The 15,867-nt window shown below is 39.6% G+C and overlaps 1 protein-coding gene across 19 annotated transcripts in view; it reads left to right on the forward strand.

Moving 5' to 3' along the window:
• Positions 1–15,867, forward strand: part of rbfox1 (RNA binding fox-1 homolog 1) — a 1,740,493-nt gene that overhangs the window by 1,570,840 nt on the left and 153,786 nt on the right. For all 19 annotated transcript variants that reach the window (XM_043711606.2, XM_087997810.1, XM_087997809.1 and 16 more), the window contains 2 exons: positions 9,051–9,194; positions 13,536–13,589. In XM_043711606.2, the coding sequence (XP_043567541.1) occupies positions 9,051–9,194; positions 13,536–13,589 (198 nt within the window). The remainder of the gene's footprint in view (positions 1–9,050; positions 9,195–13,535; positions 13,590–15,867) is intronic.

Here is a 15,867-nt window from a genome sequence, read left to right on the forward strand (position 1 = left end):
TCTGGATTCTCTGCTACATTTAATAGGAAAATATGTTTGTTAGTAGGACAACTGGCAAACTGCTCTTGGCTGATTAAATTATTGCTTGTGGTGTACTGTTTCTGCATGATACCATGTAATCTGGTCAGAGTTGAATGAAATGGCGCTAAAGATTATAGAATTTTAAACCCCAGTGAGTTGCAATAGTGACCACTTTATTCTACAAATATGACATATTTTAGGCTTTTTCTAAATCTATCCACGTGCTGTTACTCCCTAACCACAAAAATGCTCACTTTCCTAAATCAGAAAGGTGAGTTTGCCCAATTTTATTTTGCAAAAGAAAAGTCGTCATAAAATAACTAAAAGTAATTACAAAATATTTCAAATTGGACACTACGGAAAATGCAACGTTTTGCTATTGAGCATATCACACTTTTGGGTGCCTCAACCCAATTGCAGTACAAATGACATTTACTTTATTCATTCAGTGAAATGCATACAATTGGTGGGATTCCATAAGTTACTAATATTTTAGTACACTATGGCTGGAGCATCTTAGATGGTGGCCTTACCCCACTCTGCCTTTGAGGCAGCTTCCCCCAAGCTTTAGTATGTCCCTTCTCCTGCAGTCCTGGACTTTGGAATGTGTCAGTTATGCAGTAGTTGGTTAAAGAGAGGAAGTAGTGGAGGCTGGTATAATTGCAACATTTAAAAGGCATCAGGATGGGTTTATGGATAGGCAGGGTTTGGAGGGATATGGGTTGGGTGCTGGCAAATGGAACTCGATTAGGTTGGGATAACGGGTCGGCATGGACGAGTTGGACCGGAGGATCTGTTTCCGTACTGTATATCTCTATGACTCTATGACAGCTCTTTACACTGGAACACCAACATTTTCCATGCTGTATATCTCTATGACTCTATGCTTCCAACAGACCAAAGAGGACTTTCACCGAGTTTATGGTGCCTCATCTACAGTTGATGTTCATTTTAGTGCGCTTGCGTAGGAACAGCCACTGGAGCACAGGGTCCTGAGTCACGGAGCTGCTCAAGGCGAACCTTTCTAAAAACTATTACATCGCTCTCCAAGCCTTCTTTACAAAGGCACATTCCAGATGGGGATGGGAAATGGTCTCAAGTTTTCCCAAATTGCACACGATAGAGGTGTTCACATTACGCCCAAATTTCTGAGCGCACAGATATCTTTACCTGCAATGACTAGTAGCCAATTGAAGTCTGACCTGAATCTATTTCTCCAGTTGATGCAATTACCTTAAATTCTTTTAAATTCAATTTACTTTAGTCTAAGCTCAGTGACCTATAGATGAAGAGAAAATACCTGTGTAGCTTCAGTTCATTTATAGCTCACAGGTCACATGCAACAACGGGAGAGTCTTCTGAAGTCAATGTAAAAGTAGGCCCGAAATGGCCTCTTTGTGATGCACTGTTTGTGTCCCTACTTTTATGCCAAAACTTCTGGCTTCAAGTCCCACTTGCTCCAGAGATGTATTATGTCTGAATAGAATTTTTAAATTATGAATTAGAAAGTTTAAAGCAGATTCTGGAGAGGGCAAAAGACGTGCTAAACCTGGTAGTGGCTCTTGTGGTGCAGTGGTAGTCTCCAAAAGTGTTTCACAACATGTTCGAAGATGAAGGCATCAACATCTATCCGTTGAAGTATGACTCAGTTCCTATTGTTCCCACTCACTACTTTGTGATATTGGGAATGCTGTGTTTTAGTTATGAATCAATTCCTTTCAGTAGTGTGGTTGATTGCACTAATTCATGGAGGATTTTATATTGAGGTGTGAACTAATGAAGCTTGTATATAAATTCATGTCACTAAAACTGGATTGTAATCAGCTAACTCTTAACATATTTTACCAGTGTGCCATTAACAGAAATTCCACTTTGCTATGTTCTATTACTGCAAACCAGGACTTCAAACAAATAATTCCTGCCTTGAAACTCTTGTAGTCCGTAAACTATTTCAAATAATGATCATCACAGAAGTGAGCTGTGATCTCTTTGGAATATGAACTGTGGTCCAGAGAAATCCTTCAGGTTTGTAAAACAAATGGCTGTCACCGTGTAAATACTTTATTCATGCAGACTACATCATGTCATCTCAATTAATGTACTAGATCACATGTACAGAGGTACCAACTGCCCAGCATTTGATTATGTCCATAAAATGTTTACTGTAATTTGAAGTGTGGCAAACCAAGATGTGAAATTCAGTGATGTAGGAATTATTTTTAAAACAATGCAATTAAAGCAAGGATTTATCTTTGATGTTTGTGGGCTGACACTGCCACAGAGATAGAAATACTCCATCCAGATTTCGAAAGGATAGTGGCCTGCTTTGTTTACAGAATGAGTGGACTTGGTTGCAAGTGAATTGCTTTGCTGAATCAGCTAATGTGACGTTTGATAGCGATTCCACTGAGTCTGAAAGGTGCTGCACGATTATCTGTGCCTTCATTTATATAGCACCGATACATACAAAAACTGGGTTCAGTAACTAAACCGGGAGCAAATGCTCTTGGAAAACGTGGCCTGTGTTAGGAAATATAAAGGGTTATTCACAATCAGCACTCCTCCTGGAGAGTGCCACTTTCCAAGAATACAGCTCAGAAAATGGCGAGTGTATAGTCAATGATTTTCTTTCCATTAAATGTAATGTACACACAAAATGTCATGTCTGTGACTGTGCACACCTGATGCCTCAAAGAGTCACTTCTTGTATTCTCCTCGCGCGGTTAGGAATGCTGTCAGGCACGTGCAGTGCAGCCAGTTTCTCCTTTGAAGAAAAAGAACAAGAAAAGGACACGTGATGCCAGAAGTGCAGAGATTCGCAACATGGATGGAATCAAGAAACAATGCAGGAAACAAACTTGCAAGCCACAGGACCCTCTTTGCAGTCAACACGCTAAACATAATGATACACTGGGCATTGAAAGTTACATGAAATTAAATGTTGCATGGATTTGGGAGAGTAAAGGATAAAAGTACTCTCATGTTTATAATGAGTGTATTATTTTGGAACTTGTAGTGACTGGCTGAAAATGAAAGGTGAAATGTGTCCGAAAGCTGTGGGGAGGCGGGGGGGGGGGGTTGCAAAAACCTTACAATTCTACATAAAATAGCAGAGTTCCAGAGGAAAGCACCTTAGCAGACATATTGTGAATACTTGATGTTCTATGTTCTACTAAAACAATGAGACAATTGAGTGACAAAACCTCTGTTATTTACAAGCAAGACATGGGAGACTAACTGGAAATATTACTGAACTGAAAAATTTAGCAATTATGTGCAGTTTCAGGAAATGGCATGACTCTTCGATTAAGTGTGGGATTAGATGCAGGTAAAATATCAAATATTCCCCAAAAAATGGGTGGGGGCATTACAATATGCAGATAACCTATACTTGTTCCTTGAAAAGCAGAAATACACAAACAGTATGCTGTACGTTGATTTACATCATAGCTGAGTGCAGGGTAGAATGAAGGCGCTGCTGAATGACTCCATGCATAAGCAGAGATTCACATTGTGCAAGGCTAGCACTCCTTAAAGTTAGCTCCTGGGTTCAAGTCCCACCTGCTGCAGAGGTGTGAACTAATAGTTCAGAACAGATTAATTAAACATATCCCTGGGTTTGAGCGGTGTGCAATGTATTTGGAGCAGGTGCTGGAAATAGCTGAGGAAGACACTTAGAGCAGGAAGAGCACTGACAAATGTCACTGCAGGTCAGGAAGTACAATCCGAAGTTTCACAAATGCACCAGCAGAGAGCTTTGGTGCAAGAAGTAGACATGACTGGGAAGCCTTCTATTCATAAGGGCACACCAGATAATTCTGCAAAGATTTCTGGAGAAGATAACTGGAACAGCCAAGAATTGTAGTCTCAAGGATTTGATGGTGGTGCTGCAAGAGCTTTGATGAACCCAACTCCTCTCAATGAGTTGGCAAAATCAAAATCAAATGATGTTTCCTTGTATAGTGTCTGTACCATTCACCTCACAGCTCAATTCATCACCCTTCCTTCAGTCAACTATCAACAATCGATTCTGGTTTACTCGTAGGATGTGTGTATTGCTAACCACCAGCCCATTGTTGCCCATCTTCCCTTCCCTTGAGAACGCAAGCATGACCTGCCTTCTTGAATCATTGCAGTCCATCTGATGTTAATACATTTACCGTGCTCGGAGAGTAGGAACTCCAGGATTTTTGAAACTGCTTTGCCACCTCCTATCAAACGAGCAGCCAAGAAGGAAAAGGAAAAGCTGGAGTAAACTAGTCTGTCTATCCCTGTCCATCAGTCTATCTCTGAAGAATTCATTGGAGTGCAGTTTGTTTTGCATAAGATGGTGTTGGAGATGGCATGAAGCTTCATACAAGCTGAAGCTGTCATATGTTCTTAGATGGGGAAATAAGGTGTCTACTTCGAGATCCTCATGGAAAAAGATATACCATCATTGCCTCCTGATCGTTTAGTTAATATGTCAAACTGGCCATTGTATTCTGTACCTAAAGATAGTTACATATCCAGATACACAAGTGTGCATTCTGGCTCACACTCAGCAGTGATCATCCTATAAGCAGGGTTAACCAAGTGGGCCCTTCGACTCAGTATAAAAAGGAGGAAAAGGCTCTTGTCATGTCATGGTAACATCTCGACCTCTGAGCCAAGAGGCTTGGGTTCAAGTCCCACTAGCTCTAGAGTTGAGGAGGAACATCTCTGAACAGTTTAATTAAAGAATACCTACATTTGTATCCTCAGCAAACTCAATAACTTCCTGTTGGCCATTCCAAAATGGCAACTGGGCTTCTTGTTTCAGTCGCTGCTTGCCAATCATAATATCGGAGATTTGCACAATGAGGTCAGACTGCTGACCTGATATTGTCACATCATTTTCTTTTGTAAATTAAGAGGAAAGGGCTTTTCTAGTGCAGGCATCATGTTCCAACCTTTGGGCAAGAAGGTCCAGGTTCAAGCCCCACCTGCTCCAGATATTTAATAAAATATTTAAAATTGAAGGGTTAGGGCTCCTGTGGCTTCCCAAGGGACTAAGCATTTTATTTTGTGTCCCTTTCAACCTTCTCCAGTAGCATGTCCTGTCCAGGACCTTATCTCAGCCATCTGCAGGAGAGCTCATTTGTAACCCTGCTGTCTGGTGAATTCTCTCATGTGACCCTGCATTCTAGCTGGATTACGCTCCTGACCAACATCTCACCATGTGCAGGCCTGGCCTCTCATCAGTCTTTTAAAACACCAACAGTTCCAGTGTCTGACTGGCCACTGAGAGGGACATTTTAAGACTGTGTCCCTGGGACTATCATTCTCTTCTCAGTTTTCCTCCTCTGTCTGGCAAGGTTGCAGTGTTTCGGTATCTGAATAGTAAAGGCACAATCCAAGGTTGTCAAGATGGGGTGGTGGGGTGAGAAAGTAAGAGGGTTATGCTTACTCCATTGTGATATTGTAAAGCAGAAGAGTGTGATGGATGAGGGGAACTGGGATGTGATAAGAAGGATTAGGTTTGAAGATGCTGTCATCTTCAATGATTTCAACTCAGCCAGTTGTCATAGATCTAGCATAAGCTGTTAAAATAATAGCCAGTACCAACACTGCTATGTTATACAGGCATGCCTGACCCATTCCAATCAGTTTCTGCTGCTTCTAGTTCTGCAAAAGAAAGAAAAGTATGTCAGTGAATGCAGTGTTAGCTGTTTGGCGAAAGGTGTGTGTGTGTGTGTGTAAGAGATGGCAGCGGTGCTCAGTGTGTAAAGGAGGGGTGAATTTATCCATGCTAAGTAGATGTCATGATTGATAGAGATTGGTGGTAAATGAATGACAGTTGTACAATATATTGAGTCATGTGCAAGACTACTGGGACAGTAAAGGTACTTTCACTCAAATTAATCATTCATCTGAGGTAACTGAATTTCTTGCAGTACTGCATCCACATTGCCAGGTCGCAACTGGCAGCATTGACCTTCATGATTATTGGATCCTTGCCTGCCTCTTGATCACCTGTGGACAATCACATCTCTCCCTTCTCCATTCCCTGCACTGATGTCTCCAGCAAAACATCAGAAGGTCTTGGTGGCCATTTTAATTTTTTAAAAGAACTTGACTTCATCCCAACGGCGTACCTCCATGTTGAGACAGAGGTACACAGGGTGGTTAAGAAAACATTTAGCATGCTTATCTTCATTGCTCAGATCTTTGAGTATAGGATTTGGGACATCATTTTGAGGTTGTACAGGATGTTAATGAGGCCTCTACTGGAGTACCGTGTGCAATTTTGGTAACTCTGTTATACAAAGTATATTATTAAACTGGAGGAGGTTCAGAAAAGATTAACTAGGATTTTGCCAGAAATGGATGGTTTGAGATATAAAAATAGACTGGAATGACTGGGACTTTTTTTACTGGAGCATAGGAGGTTGAAGGCTGAGCTTCTTCAGGTTTGTAAAATCATAAGGGGCATAGATAAGGTGAAGATTAAATTCCCTACAGTGTGGAAACAGGCCTTCGGCCCAACTAGTCCACACCGACCGTCTGAAGAGTAACCCACCCAGACCCATTTCCCTCTAACTAATGCACCTAACACTATGGGCAATTTGGCGTGGCCAATTCACCAAACTGCACATCTTTGGACTGTGGGAGGAAACCAGAGCACTCGGAGGAAACCCACGCAGACACAGGGAGAATGTGCAAACTCCACACAGACAGTCACCCAAGGCTGGGATCGGACCTGGGACCTGGTGCTGTGAGGCAGCAGTGCTAACCACTGAGCCATCTTTACCCTAGGGGAGGGAGTTCAAAACTAGGGCCATATTTTTAAGGTGAGAGGACAAAGGTATTAAAAGGGACAAGAGGAGCAACTTTTTTACGCAGAGAGTGGCTCATGTGTGGAATCAATTGCCAGAGAAAGTCACGGATGCAGGTACCGTTACAATGTTTAATAGACATTTGAATAAGTTCATGAATAAGGAAAGGTTTGGAGGGATATGGGGCCAAACACAGGCAGATGAGACTAATTTACGTTTGACACGTGGTCTGCATGGACTGGTTGGACTGAAGGGTCTGTCTGCATGGTGTATGACTCTATGATACGTCATCTTTCCATCTTGAACCTGCAGGTCCCTCTTCTCCAGATGAGGCTGTCAGTCTATCACTGGATGGACTCACATTGGCATGATAAGCCTGTGCTCTGCTCTGACCCTTTTAAAAATGCAGGTCAGCATGCCTGCAACATGGTGTGAGGTTGAGTCCCAGAACTAAATGCCAGCCCATTTCCCCACCCAGAATTGAAATGTTCCCTAATCCTAATTTCACTTTATTTTCTCATACATGCTACGTATATCCTAAGCGTTTTTATATTTGTCCATGAAGCCCTATGTGAGACTTGCCTGTTCAAGATTGAGGAGCTCGAGGGAAAAACCCTAGATCAGAATATTCTGTGCTGCCCTAGGCATTACTGATGAGCACATCCAGTGTGCCTTGTCGTTTTAAATTTAATCACATTCCTTGGTCATGAACTGTCTAGAAGTGAATTGAACAGATAGAGCTGGCTGTAGGAGAAACTAGACAGCTGATTTGTCACGAACCAGCTGATTGACCAGAATTAAATGATAGAATTGAATTGTTTGCCTTTGATTGTAATGACTGCCTGATTACCATCAATTTTTATTTAAATTGCTGGAAATTGGCTATTTGGACAGCACAATAGGAAAGCTGTTATGAGGAAACTTGAAAGTTGATTTGCAAGACTAGAAAAACTGAATATCTGTTTTTCAGATAATGGCATTAGTTTGCTACTAAAGAATTTAACAGGTTTCACAGGAGAATAGAATTTCAATCATGTAGCTTCAATCACAAGATAACCTCACAGCATCAAAAAAAACAGAAAAATGCAATCTGAGCAGCACCATCTCTAATGAGGAGCACAGATAGCTCAGGAAAACCTCCGTTTTGAGATTTTCTACTGTGCTGCAGTCGGAATGAAAGATAGTCCACTGTAGAAGTTACTAAACAGAAAACTAAGACTAGAAACCTAGAAAATCTTAAATCAAAAGCTTCAGACATAGAAATAATCCTTCTGTGGGAGTAAGCATTGACAGTGCTTGTAATCTCCCAAGGCACATTTGGAGATGAGAATGAAATTATCATGTATCTAGATTTTTAAAACAAGGGAAGGAACAGTGCAGGGGTGATAATGCTTGATCACCTTTAAAAAACTTTGACAAAGAGACTAACAGAGTAGATGGGAAGAAGTAATGTGGATATATTTCACAATGACTTTAGTATGATCGAAGGAAGCACATGGAGATTATTTGTGGAAGTTAAGGCCATGGAATTAATGGGAAAACATCAGACTATTTCAGGAAGGGGAAAGAGAGAGAGTAAGAATTGAGGGAAGTAACTCAGTCACTTGGGTTTGGTTCAGGTTAACTTACTGTGTGTATCATTTATTAATATTATATTAATTGTGTTCTGAAGAATAAATCAATGGAAAGTATTGATGGATTAAATATCTTGAGCACAAGTAACTTGGTTGCTATAATATATAAACTCTGCACAGATCAGTTTGGTATCCCTTCCTCTCCCAGATCAGAAAGGTGGAGCCAACATAGAGCTTGAAGTAATATTCCTGTGTGTAAAATTATTCAGGAATATGTGCTGGAGGTGAAATTCGTCAAGCAAATATTATACTGTGACCTTATCTGCTTTTTCCTGTAGATTTGGCAGATGTTAAAAATCCTGTAGAACTATTTGAAATTTTGAGAGTTATCCAGATGATCAGCTTACATACCTAGGTCAAGTTATCCTATAAAAATTGACCAGGTTATTAGCTTATTGTTAGTTGCAGGATGTTACTGGCAAGGAAAAGATTGCATATGTATCTGCAAATAATGATAAAATAGTATACAAAAGGATTGGGGAGTTGGGGACTTGCATTCCGAAAAAAATTTAATTCAGCAAATCTAAACACAACCTTTGTGGCAAATAACCTCAGTGCTGTTGTTTAATTCCTTTTTTTATGTGTTCCCCTATTTTAGCAGACAGATGATGCAGCGCAGACTGACGGACAGCAGCAAACGCAATCTACCGAAAACACAGATAACAAAACACAACCCAAACGGCTCCATGTCTCCAATATTCCATTCAGATTCCGAGACCCAGACCTCAGGCAAATGTTTGGCGTAAGTACAGTGATTTAATGAACTAAGTAGAAAGCATTATACTAAAAGCTGCAATCAAATGATCAAATTACAGTCAAGCCTGTCTTAAAGATTGTTGCAAAATGAGGCCAATTGTATAATGACCAGCTAATGTCAGACAGACCCGACAAAATGTTAATAATTCAAACTTGAAACGGAGACTACCTGTCTGGAAATGAAGTCAGTCCTAAAGATACTCATTATAGATTGGTTTGATTATCTGATTTTGTTTTTGTTTCCGCACTAACCATTAAGAAGGCAGGTATGACTTTCAGTTACATGAGAAGTTATGTTGCAAACAGTGAAAAATGCTATGATTATAGAATTTCACACTTTTTAAATTTTAAGCTTTATGTTAAATTTAATAAAATCCTTCCCTGCATTGAGATTGTATTGATGGTAACTACATCAATCTATGCTGTTCCACTCATCTCCATGGCCCCCTCTAGTTCCAGTGCCAACTTTGCACCAATTCATGCTAACCAATGCCCCTTCATCTATCCATAGAGGCCTTTGTTCCCCCAACGTAAACTTAGTGGCAAATCATGACAGGACATGTCCCTACCCATTTCTCCATGTCCTTGCATTCTACATGACAACTCAATAAATATGGGCAGACCTCAGGCGCAATACTCATGAGATAAAATTGAATTTTAAGTATCTGTCTCAGCCTTCACTTGTGAAAAAGCTCTCATAAAGACTCTTTCAAAGCATTTAAATCCCTTCAAGTACTTAATTACTTGTAAAAAAAACAGCATTTGTATTCATGAGCCCACATAAAAGTCAGCTAATCCCTTAACAACCTCTTAAGCTCTCAGACACACTGTGAACTTATAGACCCCACTGTGATAATGACAGGTTGTTTATGGCAAACATTTAAGAAAATAGTTCACAACTCACAGCGAAGATCTATCACAATGCAAAAGGAGCATACTAGGAAGGGAATGAACCAACCTGCTTAATTAAAGAAATTAAAGATAATTTCAAATTGAAAGAAAACATGTACAATGTAGCAAAAATTAGTGGCAAAATGGAAGATTGGAAAATATTTTAAAATAACAGAAGATTAGCAAAATAGGAAGAAAATAAACTATGAAATCATACAGGTAAGCAATTTAAAATCAGACAGTAAGAACTCAGTTAAACCCATACAAAATGAAGTCAGAAGCCAAAGTGAATGTTGACCCTTTGGAGAACAAGACTGAGGAAATAATAATGAAGAACCAAGAAATGGCAGAGGAGTTGAACTGTTTTCAATTGACTTGTGGGGCATGTGCATTGGTGACTGGGCCAAAATTTATTGCCCATTCCTAGTTGCCTTTGAACAGGTGGTGATGAGCTGCCTTCTTGAATTGCTGCAGTCCAAGTGCTACAATGCTAAATCTACAATGCTAGTAAGGAGGGAATTCTAGGGTTTTGACCCAGTGACACTGAAGGAATAGTGATATATTTCCATGTCAGAATGGCTTGGAAGGGAACATGCAGTTTATCGTGTTCCTATGTATCTGCTGCCCTTTTTCTTCTGGCTAGAAGTGGTCATGGGTTTGGAGGGTTCTGTAGATAGTACACACCGCTGCTGCTGAGGGTCAGTGGACGAGGGCGTGAACGTTGTGGATACACTGCCAATTAAGCAAGTTGATTTGTCAAGGTTCTTGAGTGTTGTTAGAGCTGCGCCCATCCAGACAAGTATTCCCTTCACACTTCTGAATTGAACATTAAAAAGGCTGTGTGATATAAAACAATGCTGCAATAGTTCCGTGTTGGTTATCAGTGCAACTATACTCAGAATGCCATGTGATATTCTACTCACAACAGAATAAAGGGAATATCACAACTATTAAAATAATACAGAAAAGAGCAACCAGAGGGATGTTACTGTAAGGCACTGAGCATGTTCTCACTCAAACAATGAAGCTGAAGAGTGTTAACCTTGTTATTTTTGAAGGGACCATATAGTGTAGCCGATGATAACTGTCCCACTTCATCCAGAACACAGTAGATCCAGAGAACTTGGCCTTCACTGGAAATGGGGGATAAACTTACAACTAATTTCAGAAACATCAGTAAGCAAGTGGCTCGTCTATGAAGCCACCTCCCAAACCAAATGGTGAAAGCAATGTATTATTGATTCATTCTAATGTATATTAGTGAGATTTCTTTTAAAAAATAAAGTTTGCAATACAGGCAGTAAATGTAATATGCTGGGAGAACAGATAACTTAGGTTTATAATTTCCAAAGCTCTGTACCCAAGGTGTTTCCTTGCCTTATCCTGGGCCTGTTTTTATTGGTTGATTAATTACCATGATTAATTAACAACTCATTTTGTATTGGGTTTCACATTCTACCTAGTTGGTATTTTTCATATCATTTTACCTGAAGCAATTTCCATGTGTGTACCTTACTGATTGAAAATATCTCTAGTCTTCATATAACACTGTTACTTATTTATGGGTGGACCCATCTGATTTTCTAAACCACATCTTAATAAGACAATTGCCAGAGGTTACCAACAGAGAACATACAGATCTGAGGTTAGAGACCTTCTGCTGAGAAGCATAAGGTAGCAATCTCAGTTTTGAGTTCCCCCATCTCTAACCCAGAATACAAGAGGATTGTTAATTTTGATTACATTAATCCTGATGACCATAAAGTGATGGCCTAGTAGTACAACCATTAGATGATTAATCCATCAACACAAGCAATACTCTGGAGAGCTGGTTTCAAATCCCATCACACAGATGGTGGAATTTGATTTTGATTTAAAAATCTGGGATTTAAAGTCTCACGTTGACCACGAAATCATTGCCGATTGTCAGAAAAAAAAACATTTCATTCACTAATGTCCTTAAGGGAAGAAAATCTGCCATCATTACCTGGTCTGGCCTATACGTGACTCCAGACCCACAACAATGTGGTTGACTCTCAACTGCCCTCTGGGCAATTAGGGATGGGCAATAAATACTGGCCTGGCCAGCAGCATCCATGTCCCATGAATGAAAAAAATAAGGCTATAAGATAGAGGAAAAGTAGGCCAGTCAGCCCTGGAGTCTGCTCCACCAATTAATGAAATCTCATGATCTTTAACTGATCTTTCCTGCCTTAACCCTATAACCAGTGATTCCCTTACTTGTTAAAAAATCTGCCTATTTCAGTCTTAAATATTTTCACTGATCCAGCCCAAACAGCCATCTGTGATAAAGAATTCCACAAATGTATGATCCTTTATTAAAAAATTTCCTTCTCATTCCTGCATTATATGGGTGACCCTTTATTCTGTGATTGTGCCCCCTGGTTCTCGGTCACCACAAGGGGAAGTAACCTCTCCACATCTACTCTGTCAAGTCTCCTACAAATCTTTCTTACCTCAATAAAGTTGTACCTCCATCTACTAAACTCCAATAAATACAAATATAGCCTATTCAACCTCTCCTCATAAGACAATTCCTTCATGATAGGTATCAAACTGGTGAGTCATTCTCTGGATTACCTCTAACACCAATGTAATGGAAATCTTCTTAGAAGAGTCATATCTGACTCAAAATGTTAAATTTGTTTCTCTCTACACAAATGCTTCCACACCTGCTGACTTTCCACAAAAGATATTATTTACTTGTTTGATCATTCACCTTAAAACATTTCTGTGAAATTCTGGTAGCCACTCAGCAACTCTTTATAAACGGGGCAAATGGCCAACAGAGCTTTAAGGTTTGAATTATTATTAAAACAACAGTCAGAAGGAGTTGCTTTCATATTCATTAATTCAGAACACTCTGAAGAAATGAGAGACCAATGCTTATCTTTACCTAGTGACCTCCTTTTGGAATTAAGTGGTCTTTCCATTTTGTGAAGTGTCCCCATCAATTTCTTCTATTTCTGAAATAGAATTCTGCTATGTACAAGGACAACAGTTGAGCTGTCAGAACAATATCAACAGCACTTTCTAGTCGCTAACCAGTGGTTTCAAAGTATAATTGAGGAAGAGGACAAAATTATAAACATGCTGAGCTGGGATTGCCACTCAAGTCATATATTGTGTCAATATTCTGCAGCTAGATGCATGAGAAACAATGTACAAACTACTCAAAGGGCTGCCAGCTCATAAGAAACTGCACCACCCATTAGTCTGTGTTGTCAGAAGCAAGCAAAGTACAAGAGAAAGGTTTTGCCAATAGATTTAGCCTAAGTATAGTTACATATGTATTAATAATTTATTGTATTGATACTTTTAGTTGTAATTCTCAAAGTCACAACAATCACTGGATAATTTAATGTTACAATATTATGATTTTGTACTAAAGTCAATCTTTGTGATTCCTTTCCAGCAATTTGGTAAAATCTTAGATGTTGAGATAATTTTTAATGAAAGAGGGTCTAAGGTAAGTTGTTCCTTTCACTATGTTTGCATGCTGGTAAATTGTATCTGATTTCATGAAAGCAGATAGTTATAAAAAAGGAGGAACAACTGAACTGATTGAGTGGCTGGATCAGATTTTTATTTGCACTGATTTTATATTCTTTGATTCAAGTATTCTATTCAAATTGTTACATTTGAAGTGGTCTCGATATTCTTTGTGTACAGTATTGAATATTTCTTCTTTGGTAAATTATTTTTGAGAACAGTAATTTTTATCCTGAAATATTACAATTTCTAGGGGAATTATTAACTTTAATGCGAAAAGATGCTTGCATATATTACACTGAAAAAGATAATACTTTTCAAGTCATTAAACTGGGTAAAGAGAAAATGATTTACGGCAGTTCAGTTCCCTCCAGCTCTGAAACTATTGTTTCCTTTATGTGCATGACTCTGCTGTTCACATTACAATCCAGTGAAAGGAAAATATTTGTACTTCAGAAAGTGGAGAAGTTTTTGCGTGTTTGGACCATATTGCAAATTTATTCCATCAATTTTCAAAGCAGCCTGTTGGGTGGGTCGGAGCTGGGGGGGGGGGGGGGGGGGGCGGCGGTGATGGTGACGAAGAGACACAGGGGTCGAGATCACAGGCCGATGCCTCAAGTAGCCTGCACTTAATGCAGTGCTGCGAGGATTGTGGGAGCTCTTGTTATTTGTCCCTTCCAGATGATGAATTCTGCAACTAAATTCATTCAATCCAGACAAGACCCAATAAATTTGGCATAGCTCTTTTATCGATTGAATGCTGCAGCATTTAAACACAAAGAAAAGGCATCTTCTTGAGCACCAGAACTCTGGAATCAGTGCAGTTAGGCTGGAAAGCTGGAAGTCTGCTGCCTTTCTATTGTTTGTTGCCTTCTTGGGAGCTTTTCTGAGGAGTTTCATTACTGAATGCCTTGAGCTGCTGTGCAATAATTATGTCAATTTTCATTATCATTTTCATTTTGTGAAAGCCACTGCTTCATGTTGCTTGACTTTTTCCCATGTGCAGAAAGGAACCAAGGAAACTGCTTCTGGAAGCCTGCTTTCCCAAATATCATTTGCTTATGTAGAACAGAGATCAATTTTAGGAAGCTCTCATGACTATGTATTCACTTGCTGTCTTTCTGTGAGTACAAAAACATTGCAACAAGTTTAAGTGAGTGGCATGAGGATGCAAGCATTAGCTAAAAGAAAATGCTGCACATAGATGTAATAAACCATTTGAAAATTATGCCCCCAGCAAAACTACATTGGAAGACTGAAATTCTGGGGAAATTCCAGACCTCGTGTTATGTCCCACTCAGAGAGGAAGAAAAACCTTAATGATGGGAGAGGGGTGAACCAGGTTGATACTATCTGCCAAATTGCATTCCACCAGGAGTTTGTGCTGTTTCCCTTTCATAGAAATAGACCATTTTTCATCTCCCCAGATAGAACAGAGAAAGCATATGCAAACATCTGAACAAGGATAGAGAGCTGCTCACTCAGTCCTTCACCCCTGCTCTGTCATTCAATAGGTTCATGGCTAATCTGATTTTAACCTCAACTCTACATTCCTGTATATCCCCAATAATTTTTCATCCCCTTGGTTAGCAATAATCTATCTACCTCTGGCTTTAAAATATTGAAAGAGTCGATATCCGCTGCCTTTTGAGGAAGGGAATTCCAAAGACTCAGCCCACTGAGAAAGAAAAAAAAGTTTCCTCTTTTCTGTTTTAAATGCAATATTCTTATTTTTAAACTACAACCCCTAGATCTAGATTTTCCCACAAGAGGAAATATGCTCAGGATCTTATATGTTTAAGGTAAGTCATCTCTGACTCCTGTAAACTCCAGAGACAGAGGCTTTTCTTCATAAGGCAATTCCTGGTACAGGAATCTCTGAACAGCTTCCAATGCATTAACATCCTTCTTTAAACATAAGTGTCTGGTATTGTACACAGGACTCCAGATGCCACCTAACCAATACCCTCTATAACTGAAGCATAACCTCCTTATTCTTGCATTCAGTTCCACTCTCAGTAAGCCAGAGCATTCTATTCCTTTTCCTGACTTCATGCTGTACCTGCATACCAACCTTCTGCGATTCATGCACTTGGATACCTAGTTTCTGCATCTCAGAACTCTGCACTCTCTCACCAGTAAAATAACATGCTTCTTTTTTATTCTTTCTGGCAAAATAGACAAATTTGCACTTCTGCACAAAGTACTCCATTTGTCAGACCTTTGCACACACTTAACCAATCCATAGCCTTGTG

Source organism: Chiloscyllium plagiosum, unplaced genomic scaffold, assembly GCF_037043375.1.
Source record: "Chiloscyllium plagiosum isolate Xiang-an unplaced genomic scaffold, Cpla_swu_hap1 HiC_scaffold_20, whole genome shotgun sequence".
Lineage (NCBI taxonomy): Eukaryota > Metazoa > Chordata > Chondrichthyes > Orectolobiformes > Hemiscylliidae > Chiloscyllium > Chiloscyllium plagiosum.